The sequence below is a fragment of the Heloderma suspectum genome, chromosome 6 (assembly GCF_057233095.1).
Source record: "Heloderma suspectum isolate Gila_16-S chromosome 6, 16-S_ref, whole genome shotgun sequence".
Classification (NCBI taxonomy): domain Eukaryota; kingdom Metazoa; phylum Chordata; class Lepidosauria; order Squamata; family Helodermatidae; genus Heloderma; species Heloderma suspectum.
This window is the reverse complement of record NC_139463.1, coordinates 37,379,069-37,400,783: the sequence shown is the minus strand read 5'-3', so window position 1 is coordinate 37,400,783 and position 21,715 is coordinate 37,379,069. Positions and strand designations below refer to the sequence as shown.

The 21,715-nt window shown below is 46.9% G+C and overlaps 1 protein-coding gene across 1 annotated transcript in view; it reads left to right on the top strand.

The window, feature by feature from the left end:
• The window catches only part of DOCK5 (dedicator of cytokinesis 5), a 234,958-nt gene that overhangs the window by 166,321 nt on the left and 46,922 nt on the right, over positions 1-21,715 (top strand). Inside the window, exons 29-32 of the mRNA XM_084803950.1 lie at positions 13,609-13,703; positions 14,214-14,292; positions 16,780-16,880; positions 19,431-19,489. Of these exons, the coding sequence (XP_084660076.1) occupies positions 13,609-13,703; positions 14,214-14,292; positions 16,780-16,880; positions 19,431-19,489 (334 nt within the window). The remainder of the gene's footprint in view (positions 1-13,608; positions 13,704-14,213; positions 14,293-16,779; positions 16,881-19,430; positions 19,490-21,715) is intronic.

Below are 21,715 nucleotides of genomic sequence, written 5' to 3'. Positions count from 1 at the left end.
AAGGACAAACTATGTCTGGCCTTAAATGTGCATAAGCATTTAACATACATGTTTGTTTTATAAATAGCAGCCACCAGGGGTGCGGGGAGAAGGAGCAGGATCAAGGTAAACAGGCGGGGGGGCGGGTTAAATCCTTGGCACCAAGGGCTAATAGCAGCTTTGGGTGGGGTGAGGAGTGATTTTCAGTAGGACCAGAGCACATGAGAATAGGGTTGATTCTCCCACTCCACGCAAGACGGTCCGGATCCTGCTTGGCCAAGAATAAAAAAATGTGCACATTAAATACTTACATGCCTTGAACGTGACAGGTAGTTTGGTCCTAATTTTCACTTCTTGGGGCTGGTCCAGCCAGAAATTTGGAAGTTGTCCTAGAAGATTTCAGTATATTTGGACTATGGTTGGAAAAGACTGGGTGTTTGGAGGGGGGAGAGGGGAGCAGATTTTACTGCCTCCTCAATAAAGAATATCGGAAGAGCAGAAAGAGAGGCATGCTTCGCTGGTTTCCCCCCACGGAGCATAAGCACAGTAAACATGGCAGTAAAATCAATACACACGCTGTCTCCTTTTGAGTGAATTTCCCTGGGAAAGATTAATTTCTGTATGAAATACAGAAGCATTCCCTTGTGACCTTTGCAGTCCAGACATGGTAACTGCCCTGCATCTTTGGGTTAACATGATTAACCCGTTAATTCTGATCTTTTTGGTGCCGTCTGTCAGCGAGAATCATATCCTTCAAACATTGATTTGATAATCCTTGGAAACAATTTCCGTAGTAATCAGCCATGCCCATTCTCTTTCTGAAATGTTTCAGTTCTGTACAGTACGGCTATGCTCCCTGCCATACATTCCATCAAGAATTATTTTTTTCTGGGGCTCCCAGTGTCTTACTTTGTCTTGGGTGGCGCTGCCTCACTTATTCTTATGCCAACAAGAGTGGATCCAGTAAAAGCCATTGGCCTATATATTTTGACTTCCTTGAACAACTGGCCAAGTATGCATGGAATGATAGTTCAGGGTTTTTTTTTTAACTGCATTGTCATAAATGTGACATCATGCCTACTGCAAGCAGAAGTGGGTTAAGTGTGACATGCAAGTCAGGGGTAGAGACAAGCCAGAGTTCGAACACAAGGTTTAACTCTGGGTCCCAACTCTGGCTTGTCCATCCCCTGACAAGCCAGAGTTCCTGGTTTGCATGTCACACTAAACCCAGAACAGGAGCAAAAACCCAGGGTCCTCGCATACATACTTGCCCAGACCCTAAGATCATCTTCAGGGCTCCTTCTCCAGGAGCCCCTGCCAAAGGAAGTGAGGCAGGTGGCTCCCAGGAAGAAGGCCTTTTCTGCTGTGGCACCCTGGCTGTGGAATGAGCTCCCTATTGAGGCTCCCTCGATGGCCTTGTAGGCCCCTTGCAACCCTACTATTGTATGATTCTATTCTGTGTTTGCCTGGCACCTGTGCTGTACTCTTTCAGGCCCCAAGTGAAGGCCTTTTTATTTTCCCAGCATTTTAGCATTCTAGTCGTTTAACTTTTCTGTTTTAAATCTATTATTGTATTTTAAATCCCTGCATTGCCGCTATGTTTTATTCTGGTTGTATTTTTATACTGTAGTTTTAAGCTTTTCTATTTTATGCTGATTTTATTCTGTACTTTGTGGTTTTAATTTTTGTGACCTGCCCAGACAGCTTCAGCTATTGGGCAGTATAGAACAGTCATAAATAAATACATGAATAGTTGTGAGTGTGTAAACCGGGCCATTGAAACAGATTTAATTTCAATGGCATTCAGATATTCTTGTTGTGTTTTTTGTTTTCTTCTGAAAATGGGGGCTTACGTTTTACCCCCAAACTGGTCTTATCAGGGCCAAACTACATGGTAAGTTAAATACTTGACCTGTTAAAAAATTGAAGCCGGGGGGTGGGGGGGAATCAGGATTGGAACCTTGGCACACAGGGGTGGGGGGTTCTCCCCATGCTGTGATCCTGACCAAAATCACTCTCCAGAAGCTGCTATTTGTCCTTAAAGGAAAGTTGCAAGTAGCAGCTCCGGAGGGGCAGATAATTTTCATTGGAACCATAACTCAGTGGGGAAAGCATTAAACATTCCTCCCTCCCAGACTGCCCTCCCTCCCCACCCCTCCTCAGGCTGCAGTAACAGATAGTGTAATTGTAATCACACATTTAGGGCGCAATCCTATGGCCGCTAGGCAGCAGCTAGACAGCCATAGGACTGGTAGGTTCCTGGGAACCAACCTTGGAACCGCCCCACTGCGCCCTCCCCGCACTGCCTTGTAGGCGGTGCAGATCATCCCCACGCTCTGTGCTCAGAAGAGCAGCATGCAGCGGGGCAAAAGGGGGCATTCCTGGGGGCAGGGAGTGCTGAAGTGCCGGTACGATGCTTCCTATGTGTCGTCCAGCCTCCCCACCCTGCTGTGCACCTAGACAGCTGAAATCTGCCATCTAGCTGGAAATGCAGGCCAGCCGGAGTGCGGAGGAGAAGATCCCCTCCATGCTTCTCCCACTGTGTATTGGATAGGCGGTCGCCTCTGAATTCAGAGGCAGCCGCCTCTCCACGTAGGATTGCTCCTTCCATGTATTGTGTAAGTTGGGTTTCAGTCATTTAGCATTTGGTCTGTTGAACAATCCAGCCCTACCACAGGTGAATCTCATAGTCTACCTGGAGGCCAAATCCAACCTTCTGAGCCCCACCTACCACTGGAATGCAGACCCCAAGAATTTCTCAGAAATGGAATTTGGTCCTCGGAGTGAAAGTGCCAGGAGCACCCTAGCAGCCTCTTTCAGTCTACTCCAATAGCCAACTCAAGACACAGACAAGATTCTTTTCAAGGCTTTAATCCTTTTACAACTTAATGACTCTTTCAGATGCTAATCACCAGCGACTAAGCAATGAACAGTGGAGTAGCCTATGCTCCGGGTAGGCAGTTGGTCCCCGTTTGAAGGAGAATCACTTGAAGACCCTGAACTTATGGGCTAGGGAGAGATCCGCCCTCTTTCCCTTGGGTCCACGGGACACGGCCGTTGCTTGCACGCTAAACAGGCTCTACGCCTCCTTTCCGCGCCTTCCATCGCTCGTCACTCCCTGCGTTGAGCGTCTAGCAAGCCCCCCTCACTGCCAGGGTCACTATCTATCTCAGGAATGCTGGCAGGAGGAATCTCCACCAGCTGCTGTGCCTGTGAGGGATGAGCGAGCTCCTCTCCCACGGATTGCTGTTCCTCCTCAGAATCAGAACTGCTCTGGGGTTCTATGGCCACCCTGACAGAAAGTAGTTTGACACTCCTGCCATAGGGCATAACAGAGCCATGTTCTCCCCTGCCCCTGCAGTTCTTTTAGTATGCCAGGCCATTATAGAAAATTGGGAGGCCTGCACCGTTTTGCCCTCTCTCCATTCAACCAAAGGACATGTTCTCTGCGCTAATGTTCTTCCACCATGTGCAGGCTGGATAGGGCGATGGGCAGTGCTCCTAGGCCTCTCTTCCGTAATGGCCCGGCATGGTGCTTGCAACATGTGTGCCTACAACAAAGAGGAGTGTTCGTGTTGTGGGGAGCAGGGGGAGTAGGGTTGGGAATTGCCCAAGGATCCCTTGTATGGTCAAACGTCCTCTGCGCTTTAGGGCACAATCCTATGGGGATAGTCAGACACTTCCAAACTCGGAGGCAGCTGACTATCCAATGCAGGGCGGGCAGAGCGCGGAAGGGATCGTCTCCTCCGTGCTCCAGCCACCCTGCATTTGCGTCTAGACAGCTGATTTCGGCTGTCTAACCAGGGCATGTCAGAGCAGGAGGGGAGGCCAGACGGCACATAGGAAGCATCATAACAGTGCTTCCACGGTCCCCTCCCCATCCCCAGGAACGCCCCCTTTTCAGCCACTCAGTGCCACTCTTACGAGCACAGAGCCGGGGACAAACCACACCTCCTACGAGCCGGTCGGGAAGGGGAGTCAGGTTTCTGGGAACCTATCTCAGAAAGCAGGCTCCGAGTTCCCAGAAAATGAAAAGTCCTATGGCCGTCTAAACACTAGGAGCCATAGGATTGCGCTCTTAGAATTGTTCCTAATTCTCTTTATTCAACACACTTTCCCAATGTAGATGTTTGGCTCTGAACAATAAGGACAGCATGGACCTGAATAAGTTTGGGGGCAACAGAGAAGATGGAGGCAATTTCCTCTAGGTCTGCGGTTCTCAGTGCAAGGATCTTGGAAATTGCTAAACGAGACACAGGCTTCGTCCTGTTCATGTGTTCGGTGTTTTGACTGACCAGGAGGAATATGTTGGAACACAACTGCTTGGATCAGTGGAATGGCGGTGACAACAGCAGTGTAACCGTCATAAATGTGCAGCATTGGGCCGTGTTGGGTGCTAAAGGAGTACCTCCCTTTTTTATAGCCACTCTGCTTTGCTGTGTGCCCTTGTGCAGGTTTCTGAAATGATCCACATTGAGATTTTCCTCTGATCTTCCTTTGTATAGAATGATGAAGCAAGACCACCAGTTTTCTGTCTTGGGGTTTATTTCAGAGTTTCGTTGACAATTTACTACTGGCAGTGTCCCCGGCACTCTAAGAGTCACACTTTCCTCCTCGTGTGAAATCCAGTTTTCTTGGCATTACTTTTTTCATGTGGTCATGTCCCAACTTGCTAAGGGCGGTGTATAAAGTCCAGTCCCTGGTTGATCCATCACTGGTTCTAGGCACTTCCCAAAGAAAACTGTTAAAGCGATGATGCAGATGGATCTGGGGATATCAGCAACAATTTCGTTCTTTCTAAATATTCAGCAACTGCTGCAGACCTAGAAGATCATAGAATCATAGAATCATAGAATAGTAGGGTTGGAAGGGGCCTACAAGGCCATCGAGTCCAACCCCCTGCTCAGTGCAGGAATCCAAGTCAGAGCATCCCTGACAAATGGCTGTCCAGCCTCGTCTTGAAGGCCTCCAGTGTGGGAGAGCCCACCACCTCCCCAGGTAATTGGTTCCATTGCCGTATTGCTCTGACACTCAGGAAGTTTTTCCTGATGTTCAGTCGGAATCTGGCTTCCTGTAACTTGAGCCCATTATTCCGTGTCCTGCACTCTGGGATGATCAAGAAGAGATCCTGGCCTTCTTCTCTGTGACAACCTTTCAAGTACTTGAAGAGTGCTATCATATCTCCCCTCAGTCTTCTCTTCTCAAGGCTAAACATGCCCAGTTCTTTCAGTCTCTCTTCATAGGGCTTTGTTTCCAGTCCCCTGATCATCTTTGTTGCCCTCCTTTGAACCCTCTCCAGCTTGTCTGCATCCTTCTTAAAGTGTGGTGCCCAGAACTGGACACAGTACTCCAGATGAGGCCTAACCAGTGCTGAGTAGAGGGGAACTAGTACTTCCCGGGATTTGGAAGCGATGCTTCTATGAATGCAGCCCAAAATAGCATTTGCCTTTTTTGCAGCCACATCACATTGTTGGCTCATATTCAGCTTGTGATCGACGACAATTCCAAGATCCTTCTCGCTCGTAGTGTGGTTGAGCCACGTATCCCCCATCTTGTAACTGTGCATTTGGTTTCTTTTTCCTAGGTGCAGAACTTGGCATTTGTCCCTATTAAATGCCATTCTGTTGTTTTCTGCCCAGCACTCCAGTCTATCCAGATCACTTTGAATTTTGTTTCTGTCTTCCAAAGTATTAGCTATCCCTCCCAATTTTGTGTCATCTGCAAATTTGATCAGCATTCCCTGCACCTCCTCCTCCAAGTCATTAATAAAAATGTTGAAGAGCACTGGGCCCAGGACTGAGCCCTGCGGTACCCCACTCGTTACCTCTCCCCAGCTTGAGAAGGTCCCATTGATAAGCACTCTTTGAGTCCGATTCTGTAGCCAACTGTGGATCCACATGATCGTTGTTTCATCTAGCCCACTTCGAGCTAGTTTGCTCATCAGGATATCATGGGGCACTTTGTCGAAAGCTTTGCTGAAGTCGAGGTATATGATGTCTACAGCATTCCCACGGTCCACAAGGGAGGTGACTTGATCAAAAAATGAGATCAGATTTGTCTGGCAGGACTTGTTTTTGACAAATCCATGTTGGCTTCGAGTAATCACGGCATTGTTGTCAAGGTGCTTCCAGATGGATTGCTTTATGATCTGCTCCAGAATTTTCCCAGGGATTGATGTCAGACTGACTGGTCTGTAGTTCCCAGGTTCCTCCTTTTTACCCTTTTTGAAGATAGGGACAACGTTAGCCCTCCTCCAGTCATCTGGCACTTCCCCGGTCCTCCATGATTTCTCAAAGAGAATAGACAGCGGTTCTGAGAGTTCTTCTGCCAGTTCCTTTATGACTCTAGGATGCAGTTCATCTGGCCCTGGAGATTTGAACTCATTCAAAGTAATGAGGTGTTCCTTGACCATATGCCTGTCGATCTCAAGCTGCAATCCTGCCCCTTCAGCCTGTACTTCGCCTTTGCCAGGGGGGTCATAGACCCCCTTTTGGGAGAAGACTGAGCCAAAGTAGGAATTGAGCACCTCTGCCTTTTCTTTGTCCTCTGTTATCATTTTGCCATCCTTATTTAATAGCTGAACAACCATTTCTTTCCTCTGCCTTTTACTATGCACGTAGCTGAAGAAAGCCTTTTTGTTGTTTTTAGCATCCCTCGCTAACCTCACCTCGTTCTCCGCTTTAGCCTTCCTGACGCCATCCCTGCAATTCTGTGCTACCTGCCTGTACTCTTCCTTTGTTACTTGGCCTTCTTTCCACTTCCTATATGTGTCCTTTTTTGTTTTCAGGTCATCCCTAAGCTTTTTGTGAAGCCACATTGGCTTCTTCTGTTGTCTTCCACCTTTTCTTCTTGTTGGAATTGTTTGTGATTGTGCCTTGAGAATTTCCTTTTTTAAAAGTTCCCACCCATCTTGGACTCCTTTTCTCGCTAGCATTGCTTGCCATGGGACCTTACTGATCATTGTTCTGAGTTTATTAAAATCAGCTTTCCTAAAATCCAGGGTACGCGTTTGAGTACACTCGGCTTTTGCTTCCCTTAGAACCAAGAACTCAAGTACAACATGGTCGCTTTCCCCCAGAGTTCCTGTAACTGCTACTTTATCCACTAAGTCATCTCTGTTGGTTAGGATCAAGTCAAGGATAGCCGATCCTCTATTTCCTTCCTCTACTTTCTGTAGGAGGAAGTTATCCGCCACACAAGTCAGGAATTTCCTGGAGGGGCCATGTTTTGCAGAATTTGTCTCCCAACAAATATCGGGGAAATTGAAGTCCCCCATTACTACTACATCATGCTTCCTTAAAACATTGGCTATTTGCTTTTCAAAAGTTTCATCCTTGGCTTCTCCTTGATTGGGTGGCTGGTAGTAGACTCCGACCACCAGGTTCCTTTTATTCTTTGCTCCATTTATTTCAACCCAGATGCTCTCGATGGGGCTACCAAGCTCCTCCTCCTGTATTTCTGTGCAGAGATATGTATTTTTCACATACAGTGCAACCCCGCCTCCCTTTCTGTTCCTCCTGTTCTTTTTGAACAAGTTATATCCTTCAACTGCTGTATTCCAGTCATGAGAGTCATCCCACCAAGTCTCAGTTATACCTATCAAGTCATAATTTCCCTCCTGTATTAAGAGTTCAAGTTCGTTCTGTTTGTTTCCCATACTCTGGGCATTAGTATATAGACATCGAAGACCATGTGCTTCATAGTCTGGCTTTCTTCCTACCTGTGTCTGAAGACTATTATTGGGCGCTATCAGCGCTGTTCTCTCCATTGCAGTGCATGCGCCTACGTCCATTGTTACCCCCAACATTACATCTCCCTTCCCCGTAGGATTCAGTTTAAAGCCCTCCTGATGAAGTTCTTCATGCTGTGGCCAAACACATTCTTCCCAGCCTTTGTGAGGTGCAACCCATCCCTAGCCAACAGCCCATCTTCCAGGAAGTATAGCCCGTGGTCCCAGAATCCAAATCTCTCTCGTCGGCACCACCTTTGTAGCCAGTCATTCACCCGGAGTATTTTTCGTTCCCTTTCTATCCCTCTTCTAACTACTGGAAGGATGGATGAGAAAACTATCTGGGCCCCAAAGTTCTTGAGTTTCCTTCCCAAAGCTTCAAAGTCTGACGTGATCTCTTCGTAGCTCCGCTTGGCGGTATCATTTGTTCCCACATGGATGAGAAGAAAGGGATACCTGTCAGTGGGCTTTATGAGTGCAGGCAACCTTTCAGTCACGTCTCTAATCTGTCCTCCCGGGAGACAACATACCTGGCGAGTCCACGGGTCTTCGCGACATACTTGGGTCTCGATCCCACGCAGCAAGGAGTCTCCCACTACTACCACTCTTCTCTTCTTCTTCTTGTAGGCCTGGGTTTCATCGCCTCTGTTTGACTGACCTTTAGCCTCTTGCTCACTCTCATGCAGGTTCCCCTGTGATTCTTCCTCTGCAGGCTGTCCTCCAGTCTCATCTGCAAGTACCTGGAATCGGTTCCACAGCTCCACCGCTTCCACTGGTGCAGAGTGGCGTCTAGTTCTTCTTCTCCTAACTGTCACCGTTTTCCAAGGAGTATCCTCTACTCCATTTTTCTTCTCCTCAGCATTTCCCACTTCTGCCTCATCTTGCTGTTGCTCTTCAAGCTTCTGGTCTTCCCTTTGCTGCTGTAGTTCCCCCATTCTGTCCAAGAACTCTTCGTGTTCTCTTATTCCCCGGAGGGTTGACAGTCGCCGCTCCAGTCCACTTACTTTTTCCTCCAGCAGCGTGATCAACTTGCACTTGTTGCAGGTGTAGGCCATGTTGTTCTCAGGCAAGAAAACAAACATGGCACACACCTTGCAGGTCACCACCACTGGAGAGTCTTGTCCTTCCATAGCCCCTTTTCCCTTTTTGTGTCTAGCTTTGTGATTGTTCTAGACTAGCCTGTGCCTGCTCCTCTACTCAGTAGAGGTTAAAAGCAGAGTCCCACTGGTGTGGAAGTGTGTGTTACAAGACAAATAAATGGGAAAAAGTTAGTTAAAAAAAAAATGTTAGGGGCCTCCCCCTTGACCTCCCCTGCCGAACTCCCCTGGCCAACTCCTGTTTGCTCCCCCTGTTCGCTCGCTCTCTGGGAGCTTGCCTGCTTCTGTAGTCCCTGGACCAGCTGGAGCAGCTTGCTCTGCTCTGCTCTGCTCAGCTGGGAGGCGGGAAACAGACTGAAGCTTCCCGCCCAGTCAGCTGCTGGGAGTACTCAGGCCACACCCCTCCAATTCAGTTGGAGCTCTCAGAAGCTCCTGGTGAGCTCACAGCCAGTCAGAAGGATAAAGGGCAGTGCCCTGGGCTTCCTGCAACCCACTTACCTCTTAGCCTCTGTCTCCTTTGTCTCCTTTGTCTCTTCAACCACTGCAACTCCCCTGGCCAACTCCTGTTTGCTCCCCCTGTTCGCTCGCTCTGTTCGCTCGCTCTCTGGGAGCTTGCCTGCTTCTGTAGTCCCTGGACCAGCTGGAGCAGCTTGCTCTGCTCTGCTCTGCTCAGCTGGGAGGCGGGAAACAGACTGAAGCTTCCCGCCCAGTCAGCTGCTGGGAGTACTCAGGCCACACCCCTCCAATTCAGTTGGAGCTCTCAGAAGCTCCTGGTGAGCTCACAGCCAGTCAGAAGGATAAAGGGCAGTGCCCTGGGCTTCCTGCAACCCACTTACCTCTTAGCCTCTGTCTCCTTTGTCTCCTTTGTCTCTTCAACCACTGCAACTCCCCTGGCCAACTCCTGTTTGCTCCCCCTGTTCGCACACTCTGTTCGCTCGCTCTCTGGGAGCTTGCCTGCTTCTGTAGTCCCTGGACCAGCTGGAGCAGCTTGCTCTGCTCTGCTCTGCTCAGCTGGGAGGCGGGAAACAGACTGAAGCTTCCCGCCCAGTCAGCTGCTGGGAGTACTCAGGCCACACCCCTCCAATTCAGTTGGAGCGCTCAGAAGCTCCTGGTGAGCTCACAGCCAGTCGGAAGGATAAAGGGCAGCGCCCTGGGCTTCCTGCAACCCACTTACCTCTTAGCCTCTGTCTCCTTTGTCTCCTTTGTCTCTTCAACCACTGCAACTCCCCTGGCCAACTCCTGTTTGCTCCCCCTGTTCGCTCGCTCTGTTCGCTTGCTCTCTGGGAGCTTGCCTGCTTCTGTAGTCCCTGGACCAGCTGGAGCAGCTTGGACCAGCTGGAGCAGCTTGATACAGGAGTGGTGCAGGTTGTAACTGATGTTTCCTTTTATCCTACCGTAAACTCCTTTCAAGAGTTTGCTTATGTGTTAAAAGCAACATATCAATGTTTGAAATCAACAACATACAAAGGAATGGTGTGCTATGTATTCCCACAACCTGTGGCCCTCCAGATGTGTTGGACTACAATAACCATCACCCCTGGCCAGCCCATCTGGACGGCCACAGATTGGGGAAGACTACTGTATACTAATAGTGAGCTCCTTCCTGAGTGAGTGGCCAAAATAGCATGACCCATGCACACAAGGGTGTCAGGAATTATTCTGAGCATGTGGAGATAGCAGCTCAGACTCAGAATGGGAACAGCCAGGACCAGGGGAGGTTTCCTCCCTAGTGAGCTCAGATATGGATAGGCGTTGTTCTCAGGAACTTGGCTCACAGATGGCTTGACCTGAAGGCCCCCCTTTCCTCCCCCGTGAGAACCCAGGTCTCAGAGGAGGAGGAGAGTGCGGGGCGTGGCCTGAAGGATGCTAGAGTCCGGTGCAGAGCGAAGCGGGAAAGGTTAGAGGCGGAGCTCAGATGTTCCACCCGGTTGGCTATGTGTGAGAGCCTAAGTAGGAGGGCACAACTGTAAGTGAGGGGCATCCCCCCCCCCCCAAGTTATTCTGGCCAGCAAGTTCTTGTTTCAAACTGCCGGCAACATCTCTGATTCCCACTTGGCTCCTCTATTGATGTTCGTAATTATGTGGAGTGGCTGTTTTCCTTTGCAGCCTGAGAGTCTCCAAGCATTTGCATTTGTAAAGAGCCTGGTCGTTAACTAAGAAAGTAGTGAGCCTGAAGCCTGGTGCCTTAGAGTGTGTTGATTGCCGACGGAGAAGACCAAGAGACCTGACAGCCCATTGAAGATTGAGCATCTTCATTGCCCATGGATTGTTAACTACTGAGAGAGAAAATGTCAGAAAACTCCAGGGGAGGCATAGTAGTATATCCTGGGAAAGGGCTTGGTTGACTGGAACCCTGAACAGGAGGTTGCAGGTCACACTTGCAATCATAATAATTCAGAGGTAAGGCCATGATAGGGCCTTTTTAGTTGTAGCGCCCTATTTCTAGAACACTCTCACCAGGAGGATTCACCTGGTGATGAGTCTAAGGTACTGTGGGTACCAGGTGAATTGTTGTTGTTGTTATTTTGCCCATGCCTTTTGGATGCTGGGGGGGTTTTTTGCACTGCTTTTAATCTGCTATTTTTTCATGAAATATATGAAGTCTTTTCAGCGAAACATCCCACCTTTTAGGAGAGTGTCGTCACGAAGTGGCTTCCATAAACTGATAAAAGCAAAATGTTACAATACAAAGCAAAATCTATGAACACCAGGCAAAACCAACAGTATAAAGCCAAAATAAGAGAGAATGTTCAGGAAAGGCCAAACAGAACAAATACATTTTCAGAGCCTGTTTAAAAACAACCAAAAAGCTGACAAAGACTGCTGAGAAGGGTGTTTCAGAGATGTGGGGCCATCACTGAAAAGACTTTGTCCCTTGTTGTTGCCAACTGGATCTTTCCCGGCAGACCAGAGAGCAGAGCTTCTGAAGCTAACTGTGGGGTCCTGGGCAGGTTTGCATGGGTGTAGGTCAACCTTCCCCAACCTGGTTTCCTCCAGATGTTTTGATCATTGGCCATGCTGGCTGGGGCTGATGGGTGTTGAAGTCCAAACCATCTGGAAGGGACCAGGTTGGGGAAGGCTAGCGTAGGGGGTCCTTCGAATAACTTTCTCCTATTTAATGTTGTCTTTTTGCATGTTTGCAGTGCAATCTTATACATGTCAACTCAGAAGTAAGCCCCATTAAGTTCAGTGGGACTTACTCCAAGGCAAGTGTACATAGGATTGCAGCTCTATTGTGTGTTTTTGTGTTTGTTTATCAATGCAATTAAGTAACTATGAATAAATAAATGTGCCCTGTATCCTCAGCACGCCTCTTTCCACACATCACAGTGACAGATATTTTGCTGGTGTACCAAATAATTATCATAGAATAATACAATAGTAGGGTTGGAAGCGGCCTATAAGACCATCGAGTCCAACCCCCTGCTCAATGCAGCAATCTAAGTCAAAGCATCCCTGACAGATGGCTGTCCAGCTTCATCTTGAACGTCTCCAGTGAGGGAGAGCCCACTACCCCCCTAGGTAATGGGTTCCATTGTCGTATTGCTCTAACAGTCAGGAAGTTTTTCCTGATGTTCAGCTGAAATCTGGCTTCCTGTAACTTGAGCCCATTATTCCGTGTCCTGCCTTCTGGGATGCTTGAGAAGAAATCCTGGCCTTGTTCTCTGTGACAACCTTACAAGTACTCTGCATAGAAATACAGGAAGATGAGCTTTGTAGCCCCATCGAGAGCATCTGGGTCAAAATAAATAGAGCAAAGAATAAAAGGAACATGGTGGTCGGAGTCTACTACCAGCTATCTAATCAAGGAGAAGACGAGGATGAAACTTTTGAAAAGCAAATTGCCAATGTTTCAAGGAAGCAAGATGTACCAGTAATGGGGGTCTTCAATTTCCGTGATATTTGTTGGGAGACAAATTCTGCAACTCAGAACGATGATAAGTAAGGTCCCATGGCAAGCGACTCTAATGAGAAAAGGAGTCCAAGATGGGTGGGAGTTTTTTAAAAAGGAAATTCTAAAGGCACAATTACAAACAATTCCAACAAGAAAAAAAGGTGGAAGACAACAGAAGAAGCGAATGTGGCTTCACAAAAAGCTTAGAGATTAACTGTAAACAAAAAAGGACACATATAGGAAGTGGAAGGAAGGCCAAGCTACAAAGGAAGAGTACAGGCAGGTAGCACAGAATTGCAGGGATGGCGTCAGAAAGGCTAAAGCTGAGAACGAGCTGAGGTTAGTGAGGGATGTTAAAAGCAACAAAAAGGCTTTCTTCAGCTACGCACATAGTAAAAGACAGAGGAAAGAAATGGTAGTTCAACTATTCAGTGAGGATGGCAAAATGACAGCAGATGACAAAGAAAATGCAGAAGTGCTGACATATAGTGATCTATTTAAGAATGAAAGATACATCTCTGGAATAAAGTCTGGTGACTTGTACGAGGGTGTTTCCTAGATTTGCTCAAGTGTCCGTTTCCTTGTGATGTACACAAGGTGAGGATTATATCATTCTGGGTTATCTTGTTTGTTTGTTTGTTTATTTATTACATTTATATCCCATTTTTCCCCTTGCAAGGAACCCAAGGTGCCTTACATAATCCTCCCGCTCTCCATTTTATCCTTACAACAACCCTGTGAGGTAGGTTAAGCTGAGTAACCAGTCGGTAACTGGCCTAAAGTCCCCCAGGGAGCTTCATGGCCAAGCAGGAGCTAGAACTAGGATCTCCCGAGTCCCAGTCCAACACTCTAACCACTACATCACACTGGCTCTCTTCCTTCATTCTTGATTGTTTTATTTCCAATAGGATTTCCTGATGGAAACTTTCATCATGTTTAAGGATCTGATTGGAAAGAACGTCTATGCAAGTGACTGGATGGTCATGAACATGATGCAGAGCAGGTGAAGAGGTTGCTGCCATTGATCCAGAGGGCTTTCTTCAAAAATGGGGCCCACAGAATTTTAAGTTTGTTTGTTTGGTGTAGTTCATATTGCTGCCAGTTTGGCCAGTTGGCTCCCTATTTGGCTCCCTATTGCTGCCAATTTGTAGAAGCCACGTTAGTCATACTTAAATACTACACCTAAACACAATGATCCTCTTGTGTCTCATGGCCGTTCCTAGCGTTTTTATCCCTCGAACCTTAGTAATTTACTAAATTGTAAAGTTGCCTTGACCGCTAGCTATTTTAAATTCTCAGAACCATCTGCTTCAAGTTGAGGAGAGACCATATTTAAAAATAATATAAAGTAAAATTGGCAACACTGCTTAGGAAAAATAAAATACAAATCATGTCAAACCACTTGCAAACACACTGTGGGCATCACCTGTGGTTTTACAGGGATGGGAGAGAGATCTGAGCCTTTTTTCCCCCTCCTGGCATTTCCTCAACTCTGTCACCATTACTTTTCCAGGATTTTCCTTCGAGCTATAAACCAATACACCTCAGTGCTTAACCGTTTCTTTTTGGATCAGGCAAGCTTTGAACTGCAGGTAAGTTCTTGTTTGATCAACACTTCATTTCTTTTCATTTTATTTACATACTGCCCAATTGCCAAAGCTCTCTGGGCGGTTCACAAAAATTACAACCCCAAATACAACCTAATACAAACTTAATATAAAATTTAACATAACAAAACTTACCAACAATTTAAAGCAGCTACAATAAAACACCAAGACCCGATAAAACAACTGACATTAAATGCAACGTCATATGCCATCAAATACCTGGGGATAGAGGAAAGTCTTAACCTGGTGCCAAAACGCCAGCACTGAAATCCTGAATGTGCAAACATTCCTTGGTCTCCGCTTCCCAAAACTTTGTAACAGATATAGGTAATGACTACTTGCCATTGGATTCTTGATGGCAAAATGTCTGGAGAAGATGAAAGATCAAAGCTTTCATCCCGTTAGCCAAAGGTAGCTTATAGGAACAGCTCTGCTGGATGAGGCTTACAATGTAATCCACTACATGTCTACTCAAACAGAAGCCTCCTTGACTTCAGTGCAGCCTTAGGCTGCAATCCTATACCCATTTACCTGGGAGGAAGCCCCGCTGAATTCCATGGGGCTTACATCTGAGTAGCCATATAGAGGACTGCACCGTTATTTAGTTGGGCTCAGCAAGCAACAGCTGCTTGTAAGTCCAGGACAGTTTAGTAGCTGCTTTTATGGAAGATTTTAGGCCCAGGGACTACCTTGGTGCCAGGCACTGAGAACTGGAGTGTTTTCAGACACAAGGCTCCTGGCAGTACCAAACAGAAGGCATTGCACATCTATTCCATTGTTGTTTTTTCCTTAATGGATTTTCTCTTACCTTGGTTAAATCCATTCTGCCTGTGTTTCACAGATCGTGAGGTGTCTCTCATTCTGTCGTCCTGATTGACAGAATTGGATTTTTTAAACCAGTATTTATTTCTACTGGCGCTAATTGACATTAGCACTAATGTACATTTGCACAAATGCACTAATGCGTGCTTGCACAGACACACTAATGTGCACTGGCACAAACCAGGAATTCATATTAACTGTGTAAGTGCACATTAGGGCTGATACTCATTAACTAATGTGCAGTGTTCATTAGTACTAATGCACACTTACAGTGATGTGAATTAGTGTAAATCCCCCCCCCCACCCTCCGAGTGAAAAACCATTTGGCAAGTCCGTGGAACCTGCGTGACTTGGAAAAAAATGGTCTGTTGCAGAATCCACAGGAGATTTGCTAGCCTGAGGCCACCTAGTGATTTCATGGCAGAGGCAAGATTCAGACCGGGGTCTGCGGTTCAGTCTTTTAGCAGCTACAGGAATATTTGCCCACTGCTATGGAAAGAGCCCAGCTTCAAGCTCAGTTTTGCTGGCATCTCTCTGAAGCTGTGACAGAGTCACTGTTCTGCCTCTCCTTGACTCAGCCAGCCTTCCCCACCTGGTGTGAGATTTTGGAGCACAACTTCCATTGCCCTGACTAGTGGCCTTGCTAGCTGGTGCTGATAGGAGTTGTAGTCAAAAACACTGAAGGGCTCCAGCTACAGGAAGGCTGGCTCAGATTCTTTGCCATGCTACCCATCTCTGTGAATTCTTCAGTGACCTTTTAAATACTAGATTGGGTGTATGTGTTGGGGGGGGGGGGGCGTATCAAACAGTGTGGAAGATCTATTGCCTCCGTGCCTTGTTTGTTGATTCCCAGGAGTGTCCCGCTAGCCAATGTTCGAAACAGGATACTGGAGTGGAAGTCCTTTGGTCTGATACAGCAGGGCTCTTAAGTTACCAGCATGACTGAGAAATTAAATCAGTCTTTAACTTTCATTCAAGCGTATGCATTGAGAAGAGCCCACTGGGTTTGCTTCAGTTTGTGGACGCTGACCAAAGTCGAATGAGGAAGTGGCCAAGAGCCACCAGTGGTCATTGCTGTTGGGTTGTTGTTGTTGTTATTCACATGAAAGCTAATGACTAGCTTGCATCAGAATAGCAGTTTCCCCACTGAATCCCCACATTGTATTTGTTTGTTCAATTTATTGAAAGTAATTTTTTAGCTGCTTTTCAGAGCCACGTTCTCACAAAGTGGTGTACAGAGCACGGCCAGATACAAAACAGAAACAGCTGCAGTAGCGAGCAGATAAGAACGCTTCGCAAAGCTGCTTTGACCACACAAGCCAGTTACAAATTCAGTTGAAGACAGCTTTAAATGGAGAGGCCTTGGCTGTTGCCTAAATGCCTGCATGGAAGGGGCTAGGCATGCATCAATAGGGAGTTCCACAGCATTGGGGTCACCACTGAGAAGGCCCTCTCTGTCGTGCATGCCAATCTTAACAGATTATCAGTGGTGGGCGCTCAAGGAGGAACCTTGACTTAGGTCTTCAATTCATGTACAGGCAGGCTTATATGGGTGAAGGCGGTCCTTCAAATACCTTGATCCCAGGCCATTTAGGGCTTTAAATATATTACCAGTGTGTTTTCACTTTGTCGCTCTTTTGTTCCCCACAGCTGTGGAATAATTACTTCCACTTGGCAGTAGCCTTCCTTACCCACGAATCCCTCCAGTTGGAGACTTTTTCCCAGGCTAAACGGACCAAGATGGTCAAGAAGTAAGTTTTCATGTGAGTTTACCCCCACCCCCCTCTTAAAGTGGACTTCTTCTGTACTTTGCATATACACTGACAGTTTTGCCACCATGAATGTTCTTCCAAATCTGAAGGGGGAAATACACCTGTAATTGTGTGGCAGACATGAAACAGGAAGTTTTTACCAACTGTGACTCCCCAGTGCACCTCCGTCATGTTTTTTTGGCCATAACTCATGCTTTTGCAGTTAATGGCAGTTGCCTTCAACCTTTTTCAGATCCAGGACACATTTTAACTAGGACTGTGGCCTGATAAAAGAAATCTTAGTTGATCAAATGCATTTTATTTGATTCAATCTGCATATAATTGCATTTGACTAAAATAAGAAAACCAGAGCTATTCCATCGCTTCTGCTGAGAGATTGGCTCCCTGTGGCTCTCCCCAGCTGTCACCCAGCTGGCAGCCATTCCATCAGGCTACCTGATCTGTTTCCAGCCCAGCTGGTCAAACTGTAGCTTTAAGAACTGGTGCCTGAGCTTGCTTTTTTCCTCCTCCCTCCCCATCCCTTTTTCCTCATGTGTCATGTCTTTTAGATTGTAAGCCGGAGAGCAGAGACAGAATGGCTGTCATCAGACACTCTGGAAGCCAGTCAGGTTAATGAGTAGGGTAAAAATGCTATCAATCAGAAAGAAAGACAGACAGACAGACAGACAGACGAGGTTGGATCCAGAGTTGGCCCTCTCTGAACGGAAGGGTTTCTTCCATTAACAGAGGGAACCATCATCCAGCAGTGTTTCCCTGCTGGAGGAAAGAGGCAGGGAGGTGTTTTTTGCTGATTCTTCCTCCCCTCTTCCCCCTGCAGCCCCACCAGTGCCACCTCATACACTGTTCTGGAGAGTCTCTCCAACCTGCCGGAGCAGTGGGGGGAGGCATAGGGGACTAGGGGGGGGGTGGAATGGGTGAAAATAGCCTCCCCACTTCTGCCCACCAGATCATCCAGTTTGCCGAGTTGCCGAGTTTCTGTCTGCTATTAGATGGGTTATGTCAGGGTGGGCAGAAGATAGATCATGACCTACTGTTTTAGGTATTCATTCATTCATTCATTCATTATTTCATTTCATTTCATTTCTATACCGCCCAATAGCCGAAGCTCTCTGGGCGGTTCACAAAAATTAAAACCAAACAACACACAACACACAAAAAGGTATCTCAGTGATTTGCAATCAATCAGTAAGGATTTCTGCTTATTTCACTAGAGGAGCAACAAAATGACCCCCTCCCCCAAATCCATCTTAAATTATATTGCTGAAATGTACAAAAGCTTTGGGGTAATCAGGAGTAGATTTATGGTAGAGGGGTGGTGTGCTGTATTCGGTTCCGGTATTCAAAGCAAAGTCCTGGGCTCCAAATTCTTTGATTCTAAATGAATGTCTTTTGCACCAGGCTGGGGGATCATAGGGTTCAAGTAAAAAAGTAAATCCTGCAAGCCTGACGTCTTCCCACCCCTCGTAGATGTCCCTGTTGCAGGGGGCATCCACTTCGAGGAGGCGTTTTCTCTTCTGCACGTGAGGAAAAGGTGGATGCTTCTTTTAAAATGGTGCCTGCCCTCTGCAGTTTTTAGAAGTGCTTATATTAATTACTACAGAATGAACCAGGCTTCGCATGGGTTCAGGCCCAGACCTAAGATAAATATCACCCCAGGCGAGGAGTGCCTTTGGTGCCCCGCCCCCAGTCAGTTTTGCAGGGCCAGCCAGAGGGTTTATGGGGCCAGGTGCAGGTATGATGCCCATCGAGAACGACATTGCTCAAAACCTTGATCTCTCCGCCCCTGTGCTACAGTTTGGACAAGCCAGAGTTCGGAAAGCCACATTCTGAGCAGTGGCCGTGCACTATGCCACACAGCAGAGCTAACTATCACAGGTTTTACTTACATTTTTTTGTTTTGAAGCAGTTCCTATCTTTTGGTAAGCATTCTATATTTGAGAATATCCATTCTTTTTCTCTGTAAAAATAAGAAAAGTTATAAATAAAAAGGGTATCCAGCTGACCTCTTACAGCTTGCGACTTTGTTTCACTATTGCTTATATAGCGCTTACAGCGCTCAGTAATGTTCCCTCGAAGTACAGCTGTGTTCCACCGATTTTTACCCAGCGCAAATGACATCAAAGTGGAAACTGAGAAAGAAACATTCTTTCAAGCTAAGTGCAGGAAGATGGTTTTTGTAGTTAGTGCCTTCAGGCAAACTCACACAACTGTCAGAGCTGGACACACTGTGCCTGCCCTGGCATTCCTAGGCACAGCCTGAGTGCTGTTTTTAAGAATATTTTTTTCTGTAATCTATGTTTTATTGCATTTTAATGTATTGTTTTAATCAATTTTAATTGGTTCTCCTTGGGTGCCATTTTTTGGTAGAAAGGCAGGGTACAAATGAACAAATAAATGATCACCTAAAAAAAAAAAAAAGAGTATGTACCAACAACTCTACCTTTCTATGGATGTTTAAGCAAAACCATTGAATGCATGTCAATCTCCCCCATTCACACTCTAACACTCTTTGTCTCGCTCTCTTTTCAGGTATGGCGACATGAGGAAGGACATTGGCTTCAAGATAAGGGACATGTGGTACAACCTCGGTAAGTTTCCTGCATCTGCTAAGGACCTGGAGTAGCGGGTTTTGTATTCTGAGTACTCTGGGGTGTGCCACATGTTATCAAGTGTGAGATGTCAGAAGGGAACACAGTGTCAGGGTTGCCTCTGAGCATATAGAGTGCCAGAGCAGTTCAGATTCTGAGGAAGAGCTACAACACATGGGGGAAGAACTTTCCCAGGCTTCAGCGGCACAGCTGGACAGAGAGGCCCTCCCTTCACACATCCCTGTGAGTGATAGCGAACAGGGGGAGGCAAGGGAAGGACAACCTGAAATCTTAGACGCCAGGCGCAGATGCAGAGCCGAGAGAGATGGCAGGGGCAGAGCTTAGGCACTCTGCCCGATTGGCTTGGTGTCAACAGCTGTGCCTAGAGGTGTCATGGGAGAGGGGGAGATCTTCCCCTCCCACCCCTTAAGTTAAGAGAGTTTGCTGCCTTTTTCCCAAACGGAGACCAACTTTCGTAGCTCCCCTTTGAACTCCTTGAAGGTTTTTCTTTTGTAGTCTGTGAGTCTCTAGCAGTTTGCATCTGTATGCCTCATTAGGGTAAATGGAATTAAAGCCTTGGAAATGCAGCCTCTTGTCCGAGCGTTGATTTGGCTATTGGAGTTCTTAGCAGGGCAAAAGGGGAATCCTGACACATAGGAGGTAACAGCCTCTTCTTTTATGTGAAGAGAAGTGAGAATGAATACCCATCCACTTGGAAGGTGCCATTTTCACTAGGAGAGGCTGGTGCATTTCCAAGAGGGCAATAATGGAGTGTATTGTCTTTATGATGTTGAGAGGAAAAACCTGTCTATGCACAGCCTCACTCTCCAATGCCAGAGGCAGGGCTGTGTGTAGTTTCACTGCCTCTGTCGCTTTCCCACCGACGGCGTCCGGACGAACATCTGTTGACTTAATAAGCTGAGGTACGAATGAGCCTTTTCACCATTCACACAGCTGCTTCACTCCTCATTGTGCACAAGCAAGCAAAGCAGGGAGCCTTTCATTAACCACAGTTTCCCATTTTGTGCAATCCAAGGACTGATGATTAACAGCTTGGGAGCAAGCCAGGAGTCTCAGGTTAGTTTAATATGCTGCCTTGTTCCGAAGTTTAACCGTACTTCCCTGGTTCGGACAGCACAGGATATAGTTAGTGCAAGACTTCCTGGTTTGTTTGCTGGCTCATACAAAGGGAGGAGCAAAGGGGCTGCAGGGTGAAAAGGCTTGTTCATATCTCAGTTTATTAAGCTGAGATATGACTGTCGAAACCTGCCCCGTGACTTTTTCAGACTGTAAGCTGCTTGAGAGCAGGGACCTATCTGTGTTGCCTATGTGACTCTGTAAGGCCCCGTCTACACTTACTGCACAATAAATAATAGTAATGGTGACAATAAACAGTGCAAAATTATTTCGGGGAGTGTTGGGTATGCTCTTAAGCAGCCTTCCCCAACCTGGTTCCCTCCAGACGTGTTGGACTACAACTCCCAGCATCCACCAGCCAGTCCTACTCGAATTTGTAATCCTCCATATCCTGAAGGCGCCAGGTTGCAGAAGGCTAGAGCTCACTCTGAGTTCACACAAAGTGATGGTGATTGGGTTCACACAACACAACAAGCCAGAGCACAGGTTAAGTGTGTGTTGTTGTTGAATTGTGGGTTGTTGTGTTGTCTGAACCCAGCCGCACTAACGAACCATAGTTTGTTAACCATGAACCACCTACGAAGAGAACCCATGGTTTGTTGTTGAGTTGTGAGCTGTGGATTGTTCATGGTTAACAAACCATGGTTTGTTCGCACAGCTGGGTTCACACAACATAATAATCCATGGTTTAATGACAACCCATACTAAACCCATGCTCTGGCTTGTCATGTTGTATGAACCCAGCCTGTAAGTTCCAGCAGACCTAGCCAGTGTTCCACCTCACCCAAACAACCCCCTGAATCCTCTGTAACATGACAGACGTTCAGGACTTCCACACTGGACATGTAATTGTGGAAAGTCTTCCATGGAAGCAGAAAGTTTTGATGGCCCCTGCCCTAAGAGAGACCAGAGGGAGAGGCCGTCCACTGGAATAGAAATAGAGATCAGTGAAACTGAAGAAACGATTCCAATCTCTAGGGATTCCAGTCTCTCCCCTTCTCCCCATGCCCCTGCCATCTAATGCATCTATGTTATGGAACCATTTAATCCCTGTTGCGGTGAAGCAACAGAAGCAACTCCATTGTGCGT